Source organism: Salvia miltiorrhiza, chromosome 4 (assembly GCF_028751815.1).
Source record: "Salvia miltiorrhiza cultivar Shanhuang (shh) chromosome 4, IMPLAD_Smil_shh, whole genome shotgun sequence".
Classification (NCBI taxonomy): domain Eukaryota; kingdom Viridiplantae; phylum Streptophyta; class Magnoliopsida; order Lamiales; family Lamiaceae; genus Salvia; species Salvia miltiorrhiza.
The window spans coordinates 5,633,937-5,657,776 of record NC_080390.1 but is presented as its reverse complement, the minus strand read 5'-3'; the positions used below and the strand labels follow the sequence as shown (position 1 = coordinate 5,657,776).

At 37.2% G+C, this 23,840-nt stretch overlaps 2 protein-coding genes across 11 annotated transcripts; one reads left to right on the top strand and one right to left on the bottom strand.

Annotated features, from left to right (window-relative positions):
- Window positions 1–343: 343 nt before the first annotated feature.
- On the bottom strand, window positions 344–12,107 carry LOC131022394 (protein LNK2). 10 transcript variants are annotated; one of them, XM_057951846.1, is made up of 9 exons: window positions 11,623–12,107; window positions 6,572–6,935; window positions 6,368–6,497; window positions 4,476–4,785; window positions 4,248–4,334; window positions 1,677–2,366; window positions 1,442–1,593; window positions 729–1,120; window positions 344–630 (listed from the first exon to the last, which is right to left on the bottom strand). In XM_057951846.1, the coding sequence occupies exons 1-8, from the start codon at window positions 11,644–11,646 to the stop codon at window positions 763–765; spliced, it is 2,115 nt and encodes a 704-aa protein (XP_057807829.1). In that variant the 5' UTR covers window positions 11,647–12,107; the 3' UTR covers window positions 344–630; window positions 729–762. The 10 variants fall into 10 exon arrangements, with proteins under 10 accessions (XP_057807829.1, XP_057807827.1, XP_057807826.1 ...); XM_057951844.1 differs by having other exon boundaries at window positions 1,677–2,384; window positions 11,623–12,089; XM_057951843.1 differs by having other exon boundaries at window positions 344–1,120; window positions 1,677–2,384.
- Window positions 12,108–22,382: 10,275 nt separating this feature from the next.
- Window positions 22,383–23,633, top strand: LOC131022897 (uncharacterized). The gene has a single exon (XM_057952439.1). It carries the CDS (start codon window positions 22,383–22,385, stop codon window positions 23,631–23,633), a length of 1,251 nt encoding a protein of 416 aa, XP_057808422.1.
- The last annotated feature ends 207 nt before the right edge of the window (window positions 23,634–23,840 follow it).

Here is a 23,840-nt window from a genome sequence, read left to right as displayed (position 1 = left end):
ATATCTTTGTCGCCAACTATTGCTGATCAGCTTTTTATATCAATTTTTTATCATTGATGTAAATGGATTCTTATAGATCCATCCCCTCACACAACTGGATACAATTCTCTCTTTTATTATCCAAACCGAGCAAGATTGAAATGAAAGCAATGAATCAATAAATGAAAACTATATATCTATGACTATACGAATGCTTCAGGATAGGATGTGTAACATAGCCACTAGAAGTTGGACAAAACCACATAAAATAAAACAAGGATGCTTCACAGACATAGAAAGTGATGAATGTGTGCTAAAGCAAAAACAATACAGATTCACACACCATAACAATTAACACAGAAGCTAGAAACGACAAAGCCAGGCCCTTTGTGAAATGAAGTTTTAGTAGCTTCACATATCAAAGCCTTACCAGACGACGTACAAACTAAAAGACGCACACACAACATAAGCATGGCTGGTTGGCTGACTCCTCAAGACAGGTCAAACAGAGAGCAGTTTCTCGACAGAGGTGTAATACGAAAGCATAGACACAAAGACTTGTAACTGATACTGCCTGAAATGATACATAGATTCTTTCACAGTTGCCAAGTGCCAGGTATTCTGCAACCACGCTTGAGTAAAACCAAGTGGCTGACAATGAGAAGTAAGCACCTCATTACTAGAGTATTGATATAGTAAGGTGTAAATTACATATTCAAATTGGTGGAATAGATAAAGGAAGGAATTACCCAGATCAAATGGGTTTTTTTCCACAGTTTTTCTTCAATTGGAGGTTTCAACCTTTCCCCGTACCCCATCTGTATTTTCAGTGTTGGACGCATTCTCAAAAGTGACAAAAGCAGGACAGTTTTTGGACTGATTGCCTTCAGAAAATGTGCCTGCTGTTTTCGATCCTGGTGGAGATGTAATCTGAGTGTTCCCAAAGCTCTCAGCAAAATGTCCCCTGGTTAAGCTTTCTGTCGGATTTGCTTTCTTTTCAAATGAGAGCTTGGGAGACAAAGGCGAGTCAGGTGCATCAGAAGGTTTTCCAGAAAAGTCAAGCGGCCTATGGAAGAGCAAATGCGCCACCATCCGATCTATTGGATTGGTGTCTGTCTCTACATCCGCCATTGTAGTGAATCTGCAGTAAAAATGATTAAGTAAGAGAATAAAGGCTCTAAAGCAGCCAACTGAATTACTCTGCAATACCATATTATGCTTGCTTGTGTATCATAACAGTAACAAGCTTAGGGGTGAGCAACAAAAATTAAAACTTAAATCTGTATGTCCCACTTTAGTTGCCACATTAACCTACCTAGGCATTAGGCAAAACATTCTTGCTGCCTTTAAATTATCCAAAAGAGGTAAGAAGCAAACCTATGATATTTTATGATTTGAGTCATAGTATTACTAAATACAGTGATAGGAAAGATTATTCATGCTTTGAGATGCGTGCAATGACCTCTCATGGCCGACTAAATCTTTGTTACCAAGAACTTCATCTCTGCTGCTTGTGCAGGTACTGCCTGTATCATTATGGTATTGCCTCTGAAAAGCACTTTGGGCAAGTCGAGACAAGCTGTCTCGGATGCAAAGTCTTATTTTATTGTCCAACTGTAGAAGGGTCAATTATTGTTGATAAGTTTTCCCAGATTGTCAAGAAAATGACGAATATTCAAAGAAAATGTACGACTAACTTTAGCTATGGTATCTTGAAGGTGATAGAGCACCGATTCCTCCACTGAGCAGTTGTCAAAGGTCGTGCTGATTGTATTAGAATCATACTGTTCAGCAGGCGAGCTTGGTTCCAGGGAAGGAAAAGTCCCAAGACTTTCATTAACTTCGTTTTTCCCTCCTTCCATGCCAGTATTTTCAGAAACAGATACCTGGTTACCAAATTGCAGCTGCTGTTTCTGAATTGCAAGTATTGCTCGCATTTGCTGCCTCCTCCTTAACTTTTCAATTTTTTCTCTTGGTGTCATTGCTGGAGGCTTCACTGCAGCATCGTCTGAATTCTTTATTGAATTTGAACTGGAAGGTGGGACTTCATAGCTAGACGACATTAGTTCATGGTTTTCATCCCCAGGATGAAACTGTGGCAAGACAGAAGTCATAGGATAGTGATTTACCATACTCCCATACAAAGGAGTACCTAAAGGTGCCCCTGAGAAGTATTTTTGTTGAAACGGCTCAGGCCTTGGAAGTGAGCTTTGCTGAGTGAGCACCAAAGGTGGACCTGGGTTGATCACTGATGGTGAACACTGGCCATTAACTTGTTGCAACGTGCTTCTGGATGATGACCATGTACCACTTAAGTTATGAAGTTGTCTCACTTCGTTCTTTTTGTCCAACTTCTGTCCCTTCAGAGACCTCTTTTGCCTATTAGCCTGAACACGCAAAAACAACTAAAACAAGAGTTTGATGTTCAAGCTAGAACAGAGTAAAAACGAAAATGGACAAAGCCAGATCAGGTAAAAAAATGTGTTTTGTTGAGATACTCAGCAAGAAGAGAGCACCTTAACATAAAACGCACTCCAAATTTCTAGCCATGATAAAACCATTTCATTGAGATTGTTACTGATGTGGAGTTTCAAACTACCAAATAAGTTTTAAGTCAATATAGTGTTTATGTTTGGTTTCACACAGTTCAAATGCTTTCTTAAACAGCTAAGATGTTGAATATATTCAAGCATAGGATATCTTGTCCTGTTCAACCTATCTGACAGGAAAAGCTCAAAGAATGAAAAGAATTTCATGAACAAAATGGAAGTCCTTCTAGATATTGAATACTATAGAGTGAAAAGGCTCGAATATATATTATGATTCAAATTCACAGACACAAAAGAAACGAAAAATGTTCCAATTCTTTTCTGAAAAAAACAAAAAGTAACAAAGATTATTCAGATCATAATTAAACAACTAAATTAGAAAAGTTACAGGAATAGAAAAGAAAAAACTAATGGCAGAAACATTAAAACATTAGAAGAACTGTTCTATAGTCACTTTTAAATATGTTCAATATGTAAGGTTCAAAGTAAAGTATAGTAAGTAGAGAAAATGAGATTGAAAAATATAATGAAAAATTAAGAAGGTATCAGAATGAGGGAACGGAATTAGAAGTGAATGGAATGAATTTAGGAATGGAATCATGGTATGAATGGAATGATATTTTCTTTGATCGGTATACCCATGGAATGAAGTATGGATTCAAATATTAGTTTATATTGTTTTATCTTATATCAATAATTTTTTTATGATCAAAGTTTCTTGTTATTAAATAAAGTGCAGTGACTAATATCTTGCTTTTTATGATCAAAGTTTCTTGTTAGTAAAATCCCCCTTACATGTCTAGACTACATTTGTTGCTTTGTTTTTTTATCATCTAATGAACCCCAAAAAGTTCATAGATTTAGATAATATATATGTAAATTCTTTTTTATGATATGCAAATGAATTAGATTTAATGAACACAATTTCATGTATTGAAATTATTTTAGAATGAAATCAAAATAAATAGTAAACTTTTAGTAAGAAAAATAAATAACAAAAGTTTGAGATGTTTTTCTAATTTTATTTTAGCAAAATTATAGTTTTTCAGTTGAACTACGAAAACCAATACAATTTTATTCCATAATAGCAATGCTGAATTAAAATTATAAAATAATACTAGTATTTAACTACAGTTTCATTTGAATATATTAAATAATTAATAGATAATTATTTTTAAATTTTGATAAGCATATATTATTACTTCATTTATTTTGGGAATATTCATTTTTTCTTCAATAAAACTAAAAAATATGAATTTTAATAGATCTTTTTTTTTCAAAGAAAATAAGTAGTATAAAATTAATCACCAATAATATTATAAAATTATTATTTAAACTATTTTTCAGAATTTGTTTTTGATATAAAAAATAATATACATAATTATATGCAAAAATATGATGTATTAGTTGTTTTTTGACTCAAAAGGAATGACTAAACCCATTTGGGTTGGAAGGAATGGCTATTCTCTCATAATTAGGAACACGGATTCCATTTGAAATGGTAATTCCCAATTTCAAACATACTAATCATAGGAATGACCATTCCATTCCTATCGCATTCTATCATACCAATCAACTCCTAAGAAAATAAAAGGAAATTTAAAAAATGTTTTGGAATGATAAACAAGAATGTATGGAAACTTGCACATGCAAATGATAAAATGAAATCTTAGCAAACTAAGAGTGCCATTGTACATGAAAATGTGTGGAGAAAATTACTTTGCCCGGGAATTTAGTAGGGGTGGCAGCAGTTCCATCATTATGTTGTGCTAGGCCTGCTTGGACTATCCCACTTGTTGCTGGTGACTGAATAAATAAGCAAAAGGAGAAAGGTGAGTCCATAACTAAGTCAAGAGTAAAAGCTAAAGGCACCCAAAGAAGCTCGTGAGTTTGTGAAGTAAAGAGAGAAAAACTACTAAATAATATCAAAGACCTAGTCCTCTGTACCTTTTCTTTCCCTAATAGGTTACTTTTACCTCCGAAATGTTCAATATCTAAGCTTGCCTGTACATCCTGTGGAGCATGAGATGTGATCTCGTTCAGTTTTTTGTACCCGAGTGTCTGGCTGGAATCTAGCATGTATTCAGCCTTAACCTCAGATTGACCAATTGAGGCTCTTAGTGCTCCAAACTGTGGATCAGAGGAGTCTCCAGATAAAGGAGTAGTGCCTAGAGGGCTGCTGGTTACATCTTTGGAAGGGGACCATAGTTCATCAGCGTGTCCAGCGCTCATATTCCCAAATAATGGATCTTGGTTGCTGCAAAATATCACTTGTGAGGATACTAAGTCAGATGGACATAGTTGAGGAAAATATGAAACCTATGTTAACATTAACAGAGCTCTATGTAAAATACTACATACAGAATGGTTAAAAGTCTGACTTCATGTATCCTCAGCTCATAGTTAAATGGTCAATTTTATGACAGGCTACATAACCAATCCAATCCATAAGCCAGGGAATTGTGCAACATGTTGAAAAATATATGACACTGAATACAAAAGATGGAAACTAGGGCTCTAGGAACTCTGAATAGCTGTTTGACTAACGAATTGCATTTACATACCATTAGTGCCAATCTTGGCATGTTGGAAGTGATGAAAGAAATACTAACAGATTAATCTTTCTACTTAAAATCTATAATCTATTAACTTTATCTACTATAGAAAAAGGCATTATTTTTACTTCTTTTCAAAAAATAATTAAGAAAGCTCAAGTTTTATGTATTCAGCCATAAAGCAGGCCACACTTGTAGTACATATTTAATAATAAAAAAAGTAGCTAGAAATATTTTCATGTTTCCTTAAGAAGCTAACTGTCATTTGAAAGCATAAATTCCATTTATAAATTGCACATTTGACCAGATAACAATGAGAGAATAACATATACACAAACATATACATGCATATATATATAAATACAAAGGGAGGATATGATCAGCTTTATCCCACACCAAACATGACTGCAAAGAGTTTGAATTTATGATGATTTCAGGTGCAAGGAAAAAAGTAATATGTATTTTAATATGCTATGAAGATCAATTAATGAATTCAGCATTACTTGACATGGTCTAAGGTATTACTCTTTCAAGAGAAATAGTTGGCTAACCACAAAAGATTTTTCTACATGTTATGAGAATATATTTTGGAAAATGAATCAAGTATAGGCTTATGTCTGCTAGCTAAATCTATATGGATTGGAAGGGATGTGCATTGCTAGCTGAATGATATAAGTCCAGAATGTCACAATTATGCAATTTAATACGACATGCTTCTGTCACAGCTTACAGTGATATTAGCATTCTGACTTCTAGTTTTGCTGGTACGATCGTATCTGTATGTGGAAGACATCACTGCAACTTTTTCCAGTTCCATTCTTCATTACTTTATCTTGCTTGCTATTCCTCCCTTAGACCTTTTAATTTCAGTGTTTTATTCAGGGACGTTCCATCTACTAATGAATAGTCACAAGAACCAAGGCCATCCTTTTTCTCTTGGAAGAAACCTTCTGATTGATAATAAGAGGCACAAATTTCTATACTTAGTAGCAATGAGATCCTTTTAGGCAAACCTTTCTAGGTTTAGCATAAGAATTAAAGGGCAGTCCTACAGATCATGAATGGATATTGATTCATTTGCAAAGTCAGGACTCAGGAATGCTCCTTTGGGTTTTCCGTTCTTATTGTTACATACTTGATGGGTCCGCAGACTCTTGACCACAAGTACAGAAATTGAGATGACACACGCATCATGTGAAATGTTCTACTATAATAACAGGATTTGGTATAAATAATGCTAAAAATGGATCTTAATGAAAATATCAAAATAAAATTTCGAATTACCTAAATATCCTATCCAGATCATCAAAACTTCCAATATTGGCCCAGCCATAGTCAACAAAGTCACCTTGTTCTCCATCTTCTGGGGGATTTTCAAATATTTCAGAATCTTTCTTGAATTGAGCTGTCTCATCTGTTGAAATATTAAAAAATATCAGTATGAGGCATGTATGAATTAATAAAATCAACACTATTTTGATGCATCACCAATTATGGAGCCATGTTCTGAACTCTTTGCTATGTTTTTTGTAATCATGGCACCTGCAGTATCTGGTTCAGCTTTTGCAACATTTGATAATGATGGATCGGGGCAATCAGACCACGAAGTATGATCAAATCCTGTCTCGGGATCACCAGTATCATTAATGCAATTACTATCTAGTTCAACCCCATCTTCAGCTCTGGTGGGAGAATTTTTCACTTCAGGAGGGCTAGCATTTGAAATTCGCTGATTTTTTTCTTTCTTAGGGGGATCGCCAAATAAAATTGAAGGTTTCTCCTCAACTTGATCAGGATATGGAACAATATGATCATCACTTTCCCCAGCCTCATCCCATATTATGTTTGTTAACTGAAACAAAACGGAATAAGCAGAAATATAAGACCACGACTACCTAGTTCGGAGAAAGTAAAGAGAGGATGCAGAAGGGTACAGTTTTCAACAAGAAAATTTATCATGTGTCCAGTAACACAAGGGAACTCATGAACTGAGACCGCATAAATTAAATTTAGGTGTAGGCTTTTATAAGGACAGCCAAGCAGAATATTGCCAGTCAGGTAAGTATATTCAGAAGAGTAATATACTTCTTTTGCACAGAAAATTCGAACTTGTAAGCAACCAGTCATAACAAATAACATAATCATGAAACAGCCAGAATGAATTGTGACATAATACAAAACAAAAAAATGGGTCATAATACAAATTGGAACAAGACACCCAACATATTAATATGAGTTCAGAGAACAAGCCATTTGAGAGATTTGTGTCATGGAATTCAAAAATAGTGTAAAATATTGCACTCTGTCATCAACCAGAGTCCACTGACTTAAACTTTCCCCTTTCTTCATACATTACTATATACTATAAAACTGTTGGCTCCTCTTACCCTAACTTCCAAGCATAAGCTCAGTAAAAGGATGAAATTCGTCAAAAATACTCATGCTTTACTCCAAGAAAAAAGAGCCTTGTTGATTCAAGACTGCATTGCTAGAATCATCTGCCAAACTCATCCAAATTTCATAAGCCAAGCAAGGACATGACACTTCATTCTGTTTGGCTAGCAACAGGGTCAAACTGCACATTTATTCAAGATGATGTCCACAAGGGAAGAGAGGGCTGCACTATAATAGAAAGGATCTTTTGTAATTTAATATGAGCTATAAATTTTTATTAGAAGACAAACAAAAATAGTACAATGAACAAGCTGTCCCTTGAATGTTGAAACATTCTGATTCTACAATATAACTCCAAGAAATAGGCTTCAAACTCTATATGATTTGAAATTACCAAGCAACCCTGAACTTAACCTTTGCCCCACCTCCTTTAACTTCCTCTCTATAAAGTTCTTCTATTCTTCTCAAGCCAAAGCGACCAGCATAATGGTGGAACCGTCACTCCGTCACACATTTTCCTTTTGCTTAATAAGCCCCCAAGGATAGAAAGGGCAAGTCACTAATAAAGCGTGGTAAGTCCACTATAAGCCCAACTCCGTCAAAACTCTATGCTATAAGCCTGGTGAAAATGAACAATGCAAAAGGACATGGTCCAAGTCTTTAGACTGAGTCCTTCTCACTACACCTAACAGAAAGAGAAGTGCATGTAAACTTGCAAAAGATTACAAGTGAAGAGCTTACAAAACCATCACCCATGAAAAGTGTTGGACCATAGAAGGTCCTTAGAAAAGAAAAACTTGATTTAGGAGTTACATCTAATCTAAAAAACCAAAAGCAGGGACATGCTTATGATCCAAAAGGGACCAGAAAGAGAAATGAGAACAAGAGTGCTAGAGAATAGTCACCCACCCCAAAATACTCTGCTCGTAAACAAGCCTTTATCAATATATAAAAAATCAAGTGAACTCTAGGAATACATTTCCATGGGCTTCTAGAAGTTATTCGTAAATTTGCACCAAAACGAGTCCTTGTTCCTCTTGAACACACCACCCTAACTTCCCCTATAGAGTTGTATCTTTTAGCAACCCCCCCCCCCCCCCCGATTTAGGTGAAAATACCACTTTACAACAAACTAGATGAGAATTACTATCTCCGTGAAACCATCCCACAAGAGACCTGTTGACACAATGAACTTAAATCAATGTTTCAACGACTAGTTCCCGACAAAAATGTTTTTCTATCCCTCTTGGCATATTAGAAAGTTTACTTGCAACTCATTCCAATTATAAATCTTAAGAGGGTTAGCACCCAACAAAACCCTTAAATAGCTAATTTGCCATTTCCCACTTTACAAAAATCACACTAGCCAAATTTCCAACTGTCTCCTTACACTAATATCCAATAAGAAAACGTCTATCCATGTTAAAATAACCAAATTAGATGCTAGAGTCTTATATAATAATACTAGATTGGACTACTTTCTGCTCAGGAAAAATAAAGTATCATTTAAAATTTGTTTATGAGCAATTTCAACCTTATTCTTTCCCACTACCAACCCTCTCAATAATGATAAAACTTTTGCTTTATGAATCGTCCACATAATATATCAATTGAAATTATAAAAGGAAAAGAGAGAAAGATGTTTTATTGTTCACCATAATTCAGAAATTGGCCAAGTAAGACATCATTTAACATATTCTCCATCTATGACTAAAACCTTTTAGCAACAATTTTCGAGCTACAGTTTTCACAATTTTTATCACCTCATAAATTTCATCCTATTAGCTAATGTGAAATTTTTTCTCAACATTGATGCCTGGAAAAAGTAACTACATATAACGACAAATAGGCGGTGCACACGTCCTTGCATCCACAAACACTCCATGTAATGTGCCATGCTTTGGCCATTTAAACCAAAGTAAACTTACCTTTAGTTCTTTCTCAACCTTACCACATACTTAGGCATGAAAAAAATGTCTTAAGAACATGTGATGCATGGCCTAATTGTAATATCTCCCGACATGAGTGGAAAATAATCGTTTAAGCTTTTCGGAAACAAGTAATAGCTATTCAGTCCTAAGCAAATGTGCAGCCTCTTATGTAAGCATGTATCAAACATGATCACAAAATCCGCAAGATTCGAGGCATTCTAACATATTCGTATTCCTATGTTGATGAATAGAACAATTATTGGACATTTCTTAATATTCTATAGCTACACATAATAATAGACACTAACTAATATCTGGAACAACATCCTTCCACTTGATTCATTACTGTCCACATATAAAACCAAATAGATAACTTAAGATACAATCATTTGCATATAAAATGAGTTAATTTCCACTAGTGCAATCCCTTAGCAACATATTGCACGTGTTGTTTTGTTGCTTCATATTCATGACTACAAATATTGGAATTAGAAGTGTTTAAAGACCGTTAAAATAATTATTTAAACCATTTGGCAAAAACTCAAAATCTAGTTGTGCCTAAACTAGCAATTAAATTTAGAAAATGGCTCAAAATATATACAAACTCAACTATGTTGAATAAATCCCAAAATATTACCATAACTATTAAAACATTGAGGGAAAGCCCCATAGCTTTAGTAATTCACATTTTTAACAACGAGATCCTTTACAAGTCTAAATTCCCACAATTTTAGTCGATACTGTGATTTCTTGATCATTTGATACTCAGAAGTGTTCACTTCTCCACCACAATTATATATAGAAATTATCACTTTCAATGTTGTAAAGAAGCTCCTTATTAATGTATTTTAATTTTAGTCACTTGACCACATTGCTCCCACCACCACTACCGTGTCCCCAAAAGAAGTGGATTGACCGTGATGCCAAGTTGGTGGTCTTGGTTCCCAACATAGTTAGTGTCAACTGCCTGATTGCTGAAAGTGAGGTTGATTGTGGCAGATGCCTATGGCTTTTGTTTAATGAATGACGGAAACACTCAGGTAGTAGACTTCTGGTCAAAGATGGTTCTATTCAAGTGGGCATAACCGAAATGCCCAATTAGCCACCACAAGTTGCCCTCTGGCATTGACTTAAATGAGAATTGACCATGTTGAGATCAAAAGCACATAATTCGCTAAAGACTCAAAACTTCAAAATAAGCAAGATAGGAGGCTTTTCAAAAACTGGATATTCACAATGTTCATACCCCAAAAGATAACCATTCAAGAAGAACCAAGATTTTGACAATTATTCGAGTATGTTCAACCGTGATCCCATTTGTATGAACAATTAGAAACTAAAATCCATTGAACAATTGTATCATCAAAAGTGTATCAGAATTCATAACTTTTGAATGTTTAAGCATTAACAATTGCCCTTCTAGCTGGACATGTTCTCCAAAAAGAGCCCTTAAGTTTTCCCTCGTTTATCTCTCTATTGACGGATACATAAAGAGTGCAAAAGTTTGGTAATCTACGGGCCACGACCTCTATAAATATAGACACCAGTTCAGCTTACTCATCAGCTAAGTTGCTTTATGACGAAACAGCTTACAAAGGGGATGGCAGTGTTACTACCAAATGTCTATTGAGTTACCTTTGGTATTTCCACTTAAGTCCATCACAGAAATAGCAAGTACACCCACAAGTGACGGGTGGGGGGAGTTACCCTTTTGTATTTCTCAACTTCTTTTTCTGATCTGAAGACCTCTCATCGTCATAATTTTTTTATTTTTTTTAGCTAGTTTTCTGTATCGGCAAAGTCTCTACTCGTTAAAAGGTGAATACCCTATTAGCATAAAAAACCAGTTTATTCAAGCTTCAGTGGATCACTTCTATACAGGCTTCATAACACGTAACTTTAACGTCTTAACTAGGATCCCAAAAACTATAAGCGAATCATATATATATATATATAATTCGTTCTACTGTATCTCTTATTCATACACATATCATATATTCTCATTCAAACCTGTACATCATATACAAACAAGATAAACATAATTTCAATTCTTAAAATACAACCTCCAAAACCAGAAGATCTCAACGGAACCAGAACCAGAAGAGACCGAATTAACTATTCCAGATTACTTTCAGTTTCTACTATTCATTTTCTTCGTAGCCCAGCCCAGTAACAAATGTAGGACTACAACGTCCAAAATAATAATAATAATACCTCGTCGTCGTTCCAATCAAACATAGCTAGAAAACAAGGTCAAAATCGAATGTCCAATCGCAAGCGAGCGCAACGTCGAGGGGTACTGCTTCAAATTTAGTCCAAACATCGCCAACTGCTTTCCCGCTCAAGTTTTGGCCAGAAAAACACCGCTGAACTCGAAAAAGGAGAGCATTAATCAACAGAGCACAGGGTAACGTCCGATAATATTCTTGTTGAAACGGTAAAAAAAAAGAAAAAGGATAGGAATGCGGTGGACAGTTTGAAACAGTGAAGACAGTCAAAAGAAGAGGAAGAGATGATTCGAGATGGAGAGAAAAAGTGGGCAATGAGGGGGGAAAGAGAGAGAGGTGCAGCTGCAAGCAAGTGGACAGGTGGGGCCCAGAAGCACGTGAAGTTAAGCTCGTGTGACGCAGCGTATCTAAAGTGGTGGCTATGGTGCTTCGGATCTATTTGTGCCTCGCCATTGGTCATTTTTCATTTGTGGCCTAAAACCCATCTAAACTCCGCGCCTTCTATTTTCAAACCAACTAATCAATAAATATGAATAAAAAATAATACTCCGAAGACTAATATAATATTTTTTTTTGAAGAGGACTAATAATTTTATTTAGCACTCAAATATATATATATATATATATATATAGGGTGTGGTTCTAGAAAGAACTACATTATTTGTGAGAACGGGAGAACCATCAAATCTAATGCATCCATTGTAAAAATTAATGCATTCGCTGTTAAAATTAATACACTAAAAAAATTTAAAAAAAATGCTCCCTTCAGGATTCGAACCCACGATCTGCATTCATCCAACAAGATGATGCATCCACCGTAGATCTTGATAATCGAATGGCTGAAAATGGTTCTTCGGACTTCTTTTATTTATGGTTCTTTCTTGAACCTCTCCCTATATATATATATAGGGTTGGATTCCGGTAGTATCCAAGCTTATAATAGATCCGTAGATCCAAATCTAGACCACATATTTATGACATGTGGCGCATCAAGATGGTGACACGTGGCAAGAAGCTTCCAAGCATTTCAAGGCAAAATCTGGAGAGGGGTCAGATTGGAATGTAATTTTTGGATTTAATAATTAAAAAAAAATAGATTTTCTCAAAATAGATATATTTTAGATGCATAAAGTTTAATACGAAAATGCATGAAGGTTCATATAAAAATGCATAAAGTTTCATATATAAATGCATAAGATTTCACCCCACCCCACCCTACCCCCTCACACCCCTGAACCCCACCCCACCCCTGCCCCGCCCCTACCCCCCCCCCCCCCCCAATTTTTTTTTTCAAAAACTGATTTTCTGATTACTGACCCACCCCTGCCCCACCCCCCCCCCCCAATTTTTTTTTTCAAAAACTTATTTTCTGATTGCTGACCCACCCCCACCCCCACCCACCCTCCCTGTTGGATTTGTATACTGAAAGCAAGAACTTTATGCTTGTATACAATGATTCCTGTTATTCACTATTCTTATCTCCTATCTGTTTGGTTTTCATGATTGCATATGTATGTTCTTTATCTCTGTATAAGTAGATTATATGGTGTGTTGTAGATCACAGAAGACCATATAATTGGAATAACCTTAAGAGATATAATATATTCACAGCCGAAATAACTCTAGGACAAGTTATTGGTTTAGGCTGCAGTATTGATGGAAGTAGTTTGTCTTGGCTACTTGTCTATACTGGTACGTCATTACGTATTGATAGGACCACAGTTTGAGATGTATTCTTCTATCTGACTTAAGTGAAGAATCAAGATCTCGGTGACTCATAAATCTTAATACTAATAAGTATTCAGATATATATGTTAACTCGTATATCACTTTGACTTACTATGGGTGAAAGTTATATACTAACTCGAGTACTCTGTATCTTGGGTGATAGCGGTTAATATATGATATTTGATTATCTGTATTAGTACCCGTATCCGGTATAGGATAATGACATCCCCTTAAGGAGCTCAATAAGGTTTATTGCGCTAAACCCTGCAGGTTGATTAAGTTCAGGCGTAATAATAAAGTTTGAGTGGTACTGCTTAAGGAATTATTAAGAGATTAATTAATTTAAGCTGTCAGAGCTCTAATTAATTAATGGATGTCGGATATTTTAAATACGGAGATTTAATAAGTCTAAATACAAGCCCCGACTCATCACCGGCAATAAAGGGGTAAGTCAGTATCGGTTCTCTAGTGGAATGAACTGATATTTATAAATTAATTATGGTCTGGGCTGACCATGGATAAATTAATTTATTTGAGGCTCATCTTTATTCCTTGTATCTGGTCCCTGGGCTGGCCCAATGTCTCCAAGCCCTAGAAGACAGTAATTTTCGGCCCTCTCACTAATGTGGCGCCTCCTCCCTCTTTTCTGTATTTTAAATACAGCTGTCAGCTCTCAGGAAAATACACTGATAAAAATTAGGGTTTTTGAGAGCAGAGGGAGGCGCAGAAACGTGTGTGGCCATTCTGTCTTGGGAATTTCCATAGCTCGTTGTCCATCCAACGTTGGGAATTGAGCGGGATACAGTCGAGAAGATCAGAGCTGGAGTCTGAATCATTCGACGCGATCATCAACCACCTGTGCATCCGATTCTCAAGTAAGTTTTCCTAACACCTGTGTGCAGCTGTTAATTTCATAGGAGCATGTTAGGAATTAATCGTTGTATGATGAATTAATAATAATCCAAGAAACGATCATCGGGCAATCGAGTATTAATTCAATTTAATATTCCTTCAATTGGTATCAGAGCCCAGGATTAATTTCTTGGCTCTATTATTAATTTGTGTACGATTAATAATGTGCGTTGTTTTTAACTGTTGTTGTTCTTCGTGATTCGTTGATTCGTGGGATACGTCGTTTGACGTTGTAATCGTTTTTCACCACGAGAAAAACCGTGGTTAGATTAGGATTTCAATTGTATTTGTTTTTCCGTTGTAAATCTGTAAAATTGAAGAACGAAACGAGGATGACGACGAATCAACAACGGAGGATGGTGTAAGGACGAGGCGTGTGTGACCGAGAGCGAGGGGCCGCGGGCGCCGAGGGGCAGCGCGCACGCGGGTGCTTGCACACCGCGCGCGGCGCGCCTAGGCAGGCGACCGCGCGGCCGCTGCTGCTCCCTGGTCTGGACACGGGCTGATGGCGGGGCGGACTCGGCTAGGGCTGGGGCGAACGGCTGGAAGCAGCGGGCAGGGGCGGTGCGCGCCCGGGGCAGCGTCTGCGCGTTCTGCGCGCTGCGCGCCCGGCGGGCGGCGCGCTGCCGCTGCTGCCGCTGCTGTTGTCGTCTGCTGGAGCTGCTGTCGCCGGGGTTGCCGAGTGCTGCGGCTGGAATCGGGGCGAGGCGAGGGCTGGGCGTGCGTGGGCTGTGCACGCGCGTGCCTGCTGGCTACGTGCTGCGCGCCCAGCGCCGCACTGCTCGGCTGTCTGCCCGGGCCGCTGCTGCGCCTGCTGCCGAGGCTGCTGCCAAGGCTGGTGCTGCCGGAGCCGAGAACAAGGAGGAGACCGGCGGTGGGGCAGCCGCCGCCGTGGACTGCTGTTGCTGGCTGGAGGCGGCGGCGCCTAGGGTTCCAAGCCCTAGGTGGCCGATTGTTTCTCAACCCAAGGGGGCCCAAACCCTAGCTTGACGGGCCCATGTGTTCGGGCCAAGTTTTATTCAGTTTTGGGCTTGTTTTTCTATTTTATTTTGTAATAGAATAGATGTTGGGTTTCCACGAATGGGTCACGAAGAATTTTAATTCTTTTATTACTGTTCTTTGCATGTCGTGGTTGTTAATCCCTTATGCTCTTTACCTGCTTTTGCACGTCTTTGCTTGTTAATATTTGTTTATTAATTGCGCTTAGACGAGCATGATAGTAGGTTTACCGTTTTTCTTAAGCATGTTTTAGAATTCTGTGAGCATGTTTTACATGTTGGGTTCTAGAGAAGCATGTTTAGGTTTATGTGCTTGAGCATGAACAAACCTTTTGAAAGAAAAAGACTAAGCTGTTTGATAATTTTTATAGTAATTAAAAATTATTTTAGACCTCCACATGCGGTCTCTAGACAAAGTGATTAGCAATATGAGTAAACGTCCACCCCACGTGGCTTACTTCATATTTGTTTTTCATAAGTTTGTCAGAAGAGATTTCTATGAAAATATTTAAAACCATTAAAGTAGTGGGAGTTATGCAGTAAACGTCCACCCCACGTGGCTTACTTGTATAATTTTTCACAAGTACTTTGGAGAATGGTATTAAATAAGATAACCAAGGAAATTAAATTGAAAGCGGCATGGTCCGAGTGAGTATGCTAATTTCGAGAATTTAATTTTTAAGGTTAAAATGTGGTCATTGCTTAGATATCATATCAAGTACAATGTACAACTCCCAAAGGAGTCCCTTCTTGATGATGATATGGTCTAGTTAAGGTGCCAACTATTGATTTCTTTTGTCAAAAGGTTAAGTTGACATGGATAGAAATTAAATGACTAGGTAAATAGTCTGGTTGAGGAGTTCGTGTGTAAACGTCCACCCCACGTGGCTTGCACATGGAATTCTTTGAGCCGTTGGAGGTTTCATTAATATTGTTTTATCAAAAGGTTACAATATTATTGTTACGAACTTTATGTTTTTCATGTTCTTACATGTTTATTTGTTTACTTTCAGATATGTCTATGTCTCCGATTATTAACATTCTAGCAAACAATCCTAAATACTAAAACACTAAACTCTAAACATCATTAAACCCTAAACACTAAAACCAAAACCCTAAAATAAATACTACACACTAAAACCTATATACACTAAAACACTACACACTGAAACCTAAAAAATAAACCCTAAACACTAAAACACTAAAATCTAAACATCATTAAACCCTAAATACTAAAACTCAAACCCTAAAATAAATACTAAACACTAAAACACTACATACTAAACCCTAAACACTAAACCCTAAACACTAAACCCTAAACACTAAACCCTAAAAACTAAACCCTAAACACTAAACACTAAAACACTACACACTAAACCCTAAACCCTAAATCCTAAACCCTGAACCCAAAACACTAAATCCTAAACACTAAAAACCTAAACACTAAATCCTAAACACTAAACCCTAAACCCTATACCCTAAACCCTAAAAACTAAACCCTAAACACTAAAACACTACACATTAAACCCTAAACACTAAATCCTAAACACTAAAAACCTAAACACTAAAAACCTAAACACTAAACCCTAACCCTATACCCTAAAATAAAATATTATAAAACGTGTGTATATATAAAAAAAAAAAGAATGCATAATCAAGAACAATAAAATGCATATATTATTACATGAAAATGCATAAAACATTAACTACAAATAAGTTTTTTTTTTTTTTGGGGGGGGGGGTGGGGGTGGGTCAGCAATCAGAAAATCAGTTTTTGAAAAAAAAAATTTGGGGTGGGGGGGTGGGGCAGGGGTGGGGTGGCGAAAATACCAGATTTATTAAAATGAAATGCATTTTTTGTATAATTTAATGCATTTTTATGTAAAATCTTTATACACTTTTGTTTGATTTTATATGCATGTGAAACATGACTATTTTGGGGGTGGTAATGGGGAGGGTTGGAGGGTGGTGTGGGGTGGGTTGGGGGTGGTGTGGGGTGGGGTGGTGAAAATACCAAAACTGTAAAAATTAAATGCATTTTTCTGTTCAAAGTTATGCATTTCATGTGAAAACTTTATGCATCTTTGTGTGAAACTATATACATCTAAAATATATCTATTTTGAGAAAATCTAAAAAAAATATATTTTTTTTAATTATTAAATCCGAAAATTACATTCCAATTTTACCCCTCCAGATTTTGCCTTGAAATGCTTGGAAGCTCCTTGCCACGTGGCACCATCTTGATGCGCCACATGTCATAAATGTGTGGTCAAGATTTGGATCTAGGGATCTATTATAAGCATTGGATACTACATGATCTCATTCCTATATATATATATTAGAGTAAAATTTTGAAGTAGCCAAAATGAAGCATAAAACATAATTTATGGCCACACATTGAAAAAACACAAATTTTGGCCATTTTTATTGATTTGGACGTTTTTACCCTTAATGAGGTGGACCGGGTAGGATCAGGCACGCGGGTCGCGTGCCGGGTCGGGTTAGGCACTTATGACACTATTAGTGCCATAAGTGCCAAGATTTTACTTTGATTTTATTTTGGATTTCCGTTGGCACTTATGGCACTAATAGTGCCATAAGTGCCAATGGAAATTCAAAATAAAACTACGTAAAATGGTCATTTGGGCACTTATGGCACTAATAGTGCCATACGTGCAGCACAAATACAGAAACAACAACAATAACATCATTTAAACCCTAAATGGAACATCTAAACCCTAAATGGATAATTTAAACCCTAAATGGAATATCTAAACCCCAAATGGATAATCTAAACCCTAAATGGAATATCTAAACCCTAGGGGGAAGTGTGCACTTATGGCACTAATAGTGCCATAAGTGCCATACGTGCAGCACACAGATCAGATCAGATCTGCCATGGCTGAAATCGAAGGAGGCGGCGCAACGATCAGATCAGATCCACCGCCGCCGCCTCATCAGACCAAATCTGCCGCCGCCGCCTCATCCTCCGACGAATTCTGCCCAGGCGGCGCGCTGGAGAGAGAGAGAGAGAGAGGGAAATGAGAAAGAGAGAGGAGAGAGCGGCAGCCGCTGGAGAGAAAGAGAGAGAGGAGCCGCTGGAGCAGAGAGAGGAACCGCTGGAGAGAGAGAGAGGGAGATGAGAAAGAGAGAGGAAAGAGAGAAGGGTAGAATAGTCATGACATACAAAAAATGGCCAAAATTTATGTTTTTTCAAATGGTGGACAAAATTTGATGTTGTATGTTGAATAGGGCCATTCGGCCCTATTGTTTCTATATATATATTTTTGAGAAATAGTATTCAAATATTTTTACACGGGAGTAACTCTTTTATTATTAATTCTAAAGAAAGAATATTAGTTTCAAGAACATAATAGTTAGTATCTTCGTGATACTCCCTTCATCCCCTAAATAATTTTATACATTTTATACTTTTAGATCGTCTCCTAAATAATTTCTTTTGATCTTATCCATTTTGAGACATTATCTCACCACTCATAATATCTCGTTTATTTTTATTTTTCACATTTTCACCATTACTCTCAACACTAATTATAATATTTTTTTCATCACTTTCATTCCTAACTATAATATCTTTTCGCCACTTTCAATACACTCAAAAAATTTATCTTAAAACTCGTGTCCCTCTCTCCTAGGATGTTATTTTGGGGGGACAGAGGGAGTAATTACTTTACTTGACGTCTACAAATAGTATATTACTCCATCCTAAAGTAATTACTTCCTCCGTCCATAAATAACTTCCTACGAGGGAGGGGGCACATGTTTTAAGACGAAGTTGTTGAATATATTGGAAGTGATAAAAAAAATGTTATAATTAATAATGAAAGTGATGAAAATATGAAAAATAAGGGTGAATGGAGTATTATTAGTGATGATGTATAATCCAAAAATAGAAAGTGAAGTTTTTTTATGAACGGACCAAAAAAGAAAGTTAGAAAATTATGTGGGGCACAGAGGGAGGGAAATGTCTAACCTACACAATCTGCATTACACATTGTCGGTAGGATCGTTACACGTGTAATTTCATTAAAGTCATTAAAGTTCTTTTGGTTTGGGTTTTCTTCAACCAGTCTGAGTTTCTTAAGTCAAATACCACCTACCTTTTTTTTATCTGTTTTCTCAAATACCACTTTCCCCTTTAGATGATTACACGTGTCCCTATTAATATTGTAGCATTTCCTTAGTAATTTTGAATACTCATAGGATACGTTTCGCACATATGTTTGTTTAGATCTTTCCTCATACTTTATACCCACCGTTGGATTATAGTTGTTGTTTGGTGTAATAGCACGAAACCACAATATCATCTGAAATTATTTTTATTATTCATTATAAGTATTTAAAATTTTTAAATTTATAAAGTCACTGAAAATATTTTAAGATTAAGAAAATGTCTAGTCGCGCCCTAGTCAAATAGATAATTTTTAAGTTAAAGATTATAACTTGAGTAATATTTTTCTATGCTCAAAGATTGAGCTGTGAATGAACATTTACATAATCTCTTCTATATCTTGGACTGGATTTTAATAAAAAAAAGTCCAGCAAAGAAGCCCAGTAAGACCCCATCATCCTTCACGCCATAAAACTCTGTTTTTTTTTTTTTTCCTTCTTTTCATCTCCAGCCACAAATTTTGTACGACACACTTAATTTTGAGGAGTACTCCTCTTGTGCAGTACGAAACCACCGCCTCAGTTTTACTTTTACTTTTTATCATGTTGGCTTCTTCCATTTTCTGAAAGTAACTCAAAAACCCAGCAAACAACTTCTTGTCCTGTTGTTTTCGATTCAAGTGGTAATTTTAATTATTTGTGCAGAAGCTATGTAATTTTATTTCAGCACATCAATTATCTTCTTCATTTTTTTTTGCCAAATCCAGATTTTCTACAAAAATTCCTGTTCTTAAAAATCTAAACATGCATATGCATCAATAAAACTAGTATCTGCAACTCATTAAGAAATAAAAGTAGAATACATATTTACAGCTTTCACAGAAAGAAATGAGAAACTTAGATTGATGAAGGGGGTTGGTATGAATTGGGTGAGAAGTTGCTCGCCGGAGTGCAGAGGCGGCGGCGGAGAGAAGCAGAGGCGGCGGCGCGGTGGTCTCGGCCACTGCTGCGCTGTCCGGTCGGGAAGAGGGAGGAGGTGACTGGGCGGTTGCTGCTGTCGCGAGAACGGCGATGGCGGCGCTGCTGCCGGGCAGGAGAAGGTGGTGACAGGCGGTGCGAGGGTCGCCGGAGAAGGAGGGGCTGCGGCTGGGGGCAGTGAGGGAAGAACAGGGAGGATGGGGAGAGATGAGGGAGAGAGGTTGAGGATGGCAAAGGTGAGGCAGAACCGCCGGCCTCCGGCGACGGCGCGGCCGTCCGGTGACGGCGGCAGGAAGGGGGCCGAGGGAGAGGAGAGAAGGAGGGGAGGGAGTGGAGTGAAGCTTGTGTGTGTGTGTGGTGTGCGTGAGTTGTGGGTGTGTGTTGTGTGTAGGTTTAGGTTTAAAGTGGGAAATTGAAGAGTGGGTTGGGCCTAGGTTGATTTAAATTTCAATGGGCTCAGATGTATTTAAGTGATTGGGCTCCATTTTAAATTATTTTGGGCTGCAAAGTTCATTTTAATTAAATTGGACTTCATTTTAAATCATTCATCAATCCAAATTTTCATAAGAAAATACTCCCCCCGTCCCACTAGAATTGACACTTTTGAGTTTGGCACAAAGATTAAGAATAAAGTGTTAAGTGTGTAAAGTAGGTAGGGTCCACTTATTTTATGTGAGTAGAGAAAGTATGGATCACATACTATTTTGGGAAAGTGTCAATTCTAGTGGGACAAACAAAAAAGGCAAGTGTGTCAATTCTAGTGGGACGGAGGGAGTATATTTTACTATTTAATTAGGTCCTTATATTATTATTTGAATCTATTTGACTAGGTGCGGCGCGACTAGGACGTGAACTTTAAATTCTCGCAGTTAAATTTCAAAGTTCAAGTTACAGGTGTGGGATTTATTTCAGAACATGTTGTGGTTAATCTTTGTCCATTTTAATATTATGTGTTTGCCATATGTGTTGTAAATTAAATTATATCGCTAGGGGCCCGCTCAATGGGTCCAGGACTTCACCATCCTTGGTATGCCACAATGCGATTACATGTTACAGTTAAGGTTGCAACCTATTCGCCAAGGGCCCGCTCAATGGGTCCAGGACATTAAAGTCCTTGGTATGCCACCGTGCGAATTTCAGTTATCAGTATTACAGTGCAGTGCGTATGTGTTGACCATTTTATTAACGTGGACAATTATTGCATGTTCCCACACTGAGTATATTTCATATGTTCATCCCATATTTAACATTTTCAGGTAACTAAGGTTGGAGACGCGTAGAGGATCGAATGGGCGCGTCAAGTAAATATTTTTGGTAAATATAATGTTGTAGTTACACCTAACCTTTTGCTTTGTACAGTTTTCGAAGTCTCAAACTACTCTTGAGATTTTGGTGTAACTTATCAAGTTTAATGTTATCATATTAGCTTTCTACCATGGCTGGCCTTCTTTTCAAGTTATTTCAAATATTTTATTTAAAAAAAAATTATTTATTTGAAAATAAATCCAAAACTTTATTTTATGATATTTTCGCTGTCAAAAATTATTTAAATTCATATTTAACACTTTAATTAGATTAGGGTGTTACAGCATGGTATCAGAGCAGGTCTACTTTCCTGTAGACTCTGCAAAATAAATTGTTTCCTTAAAGATTTTAAAAGTCAAGTGTGACAAGGCCATTCGACCACTACGCGCTCCAACTTTAAGGTAAAGGTATTTCAAATAAGTTTTCAAGGGGATGAGTATAAACTGTTTATATTCCGAAAATTATGTTGAGATTTGCTGCAATAATTGAAGTTATTATCAGAAAATTCATGTTCAGTATGCAGTTACTATGTTGAAGATTATTGCAGCTATGAATTTTATTTCGGAATTTTACAGTTCATGACATTGAGATTTGATGAGTTCAAACTTTTCATGTCGAATATAGTCCTCGAATTAGGAATAACCTTGTTTTATATTCCCTCATTTTTGTGATAGTGCCTGTGAATATAGAACCATGAGGAATACGCGTGCACATTCCCACAACGCCGAGAACTCAAATACCAATAACGAAGCAGAAGCAGGACAACCTCATCCAACTAATGGAGGAGATTTCATGGGTCAATTTCTGAGTGCTTTACAGGGTTTTGTCCAACAGCAGACCCAAACTCAGGCTACGCAACGTGACCTAAACCAGACCTCTAACACTATAGATCAAGCGGTAGAGCGATTTCGAAACTATAATCCGCCACGATTCAATGGGCGCGATGGACCACTAGCAGCTGAAGAGTGGTTGGAAGAGCTTGAACGAATTTTCACTCACATCAACTGTACCGAGGAGCAGAAAGTTTCATGTGCTATTTTTCAACTCAAAGAGGACGCTCGACAATGGTGGAAGCATTTCTACCGTCTGTTGGCAGAAGAAGATCGCAATGTCCTAAATTGGAAAATTTTCAAGGATGTGGTAATGGATAAATACTTCCCCCTTTCATTCAGAGAAAAGAAGGAGACTGAATTCTTTGAGTTGAAACAAGGGAATATGACTATAGAGGAGTACGAGAGGAAATTTAATGAGTTGGGTCGTTTCGCACCACACCTAGTTGATACAGAAGATAAAATGATAGCTAGGTTCAGAAAAGGATTGAGAACTGATATCAAGGGAATTATGGCTGCACATGTAATTGAAGATTTTAGCGATCTGGTTAAGCGAGCCGAAGAGGTGGCAACTGCTCTTGGGTCAAACATCCCTGCACAGAAACCAGCGAATCAACCTATGAAAAGGAAGTGGGAGAACTATAATCAAGGCGGAGGAAACTTTCAAGATAAGAGGCCGAAGTTTGGTGGAGGCGTTAGTACGGGAACAACAGGGACAAAACCACAATGCCAGAAATGTGGAAAATATCATTATGGAGAATGCATGTGGGGTAAAGGAGTTTGTTTCTTCTGCCGCGAACCGGTACACACTACACATAATTGTCCTAAGAAGATGAACAATGCGCTAGAAGGGAAGAAAAATGTGGGACCAGACAGAAGAGGAGTCAAGGAGCCAGAAAAGAAAGGAAATGCCCGATTCTTCGCTTTAGCCGATCAAGAAGCAGCGGAGGATGAAGACACAATGACCGGTACGTTACTCATATCTGGAACACCAGCAGTTGTTCTATTTGATTCTGGAGCTTCGCACTCGTTCATTTATGCTAAGTTTTGTCAAAAGAATCATATCCCTTCTGAAGTAGAAAACTTAGCCTTGAACATAAGTGTTCCTTCTTGAGAATGCATTAAGACGAATAGGATTGCTCAGAGAATTCCCTTGAACTTTAGAAATAGAAAGCTTGAAGCCGATTTGTACCTCATAGAGATACACGACTTCGATGTGATTTTGGGAATGGACTGGCTAAGTCGAAACTTTGCGACAATTAAGTGTCACGAGAGGAAAGTTACTTTCAAAGTGCCGGGTGAGGAAGAATTTTCGTTTCAA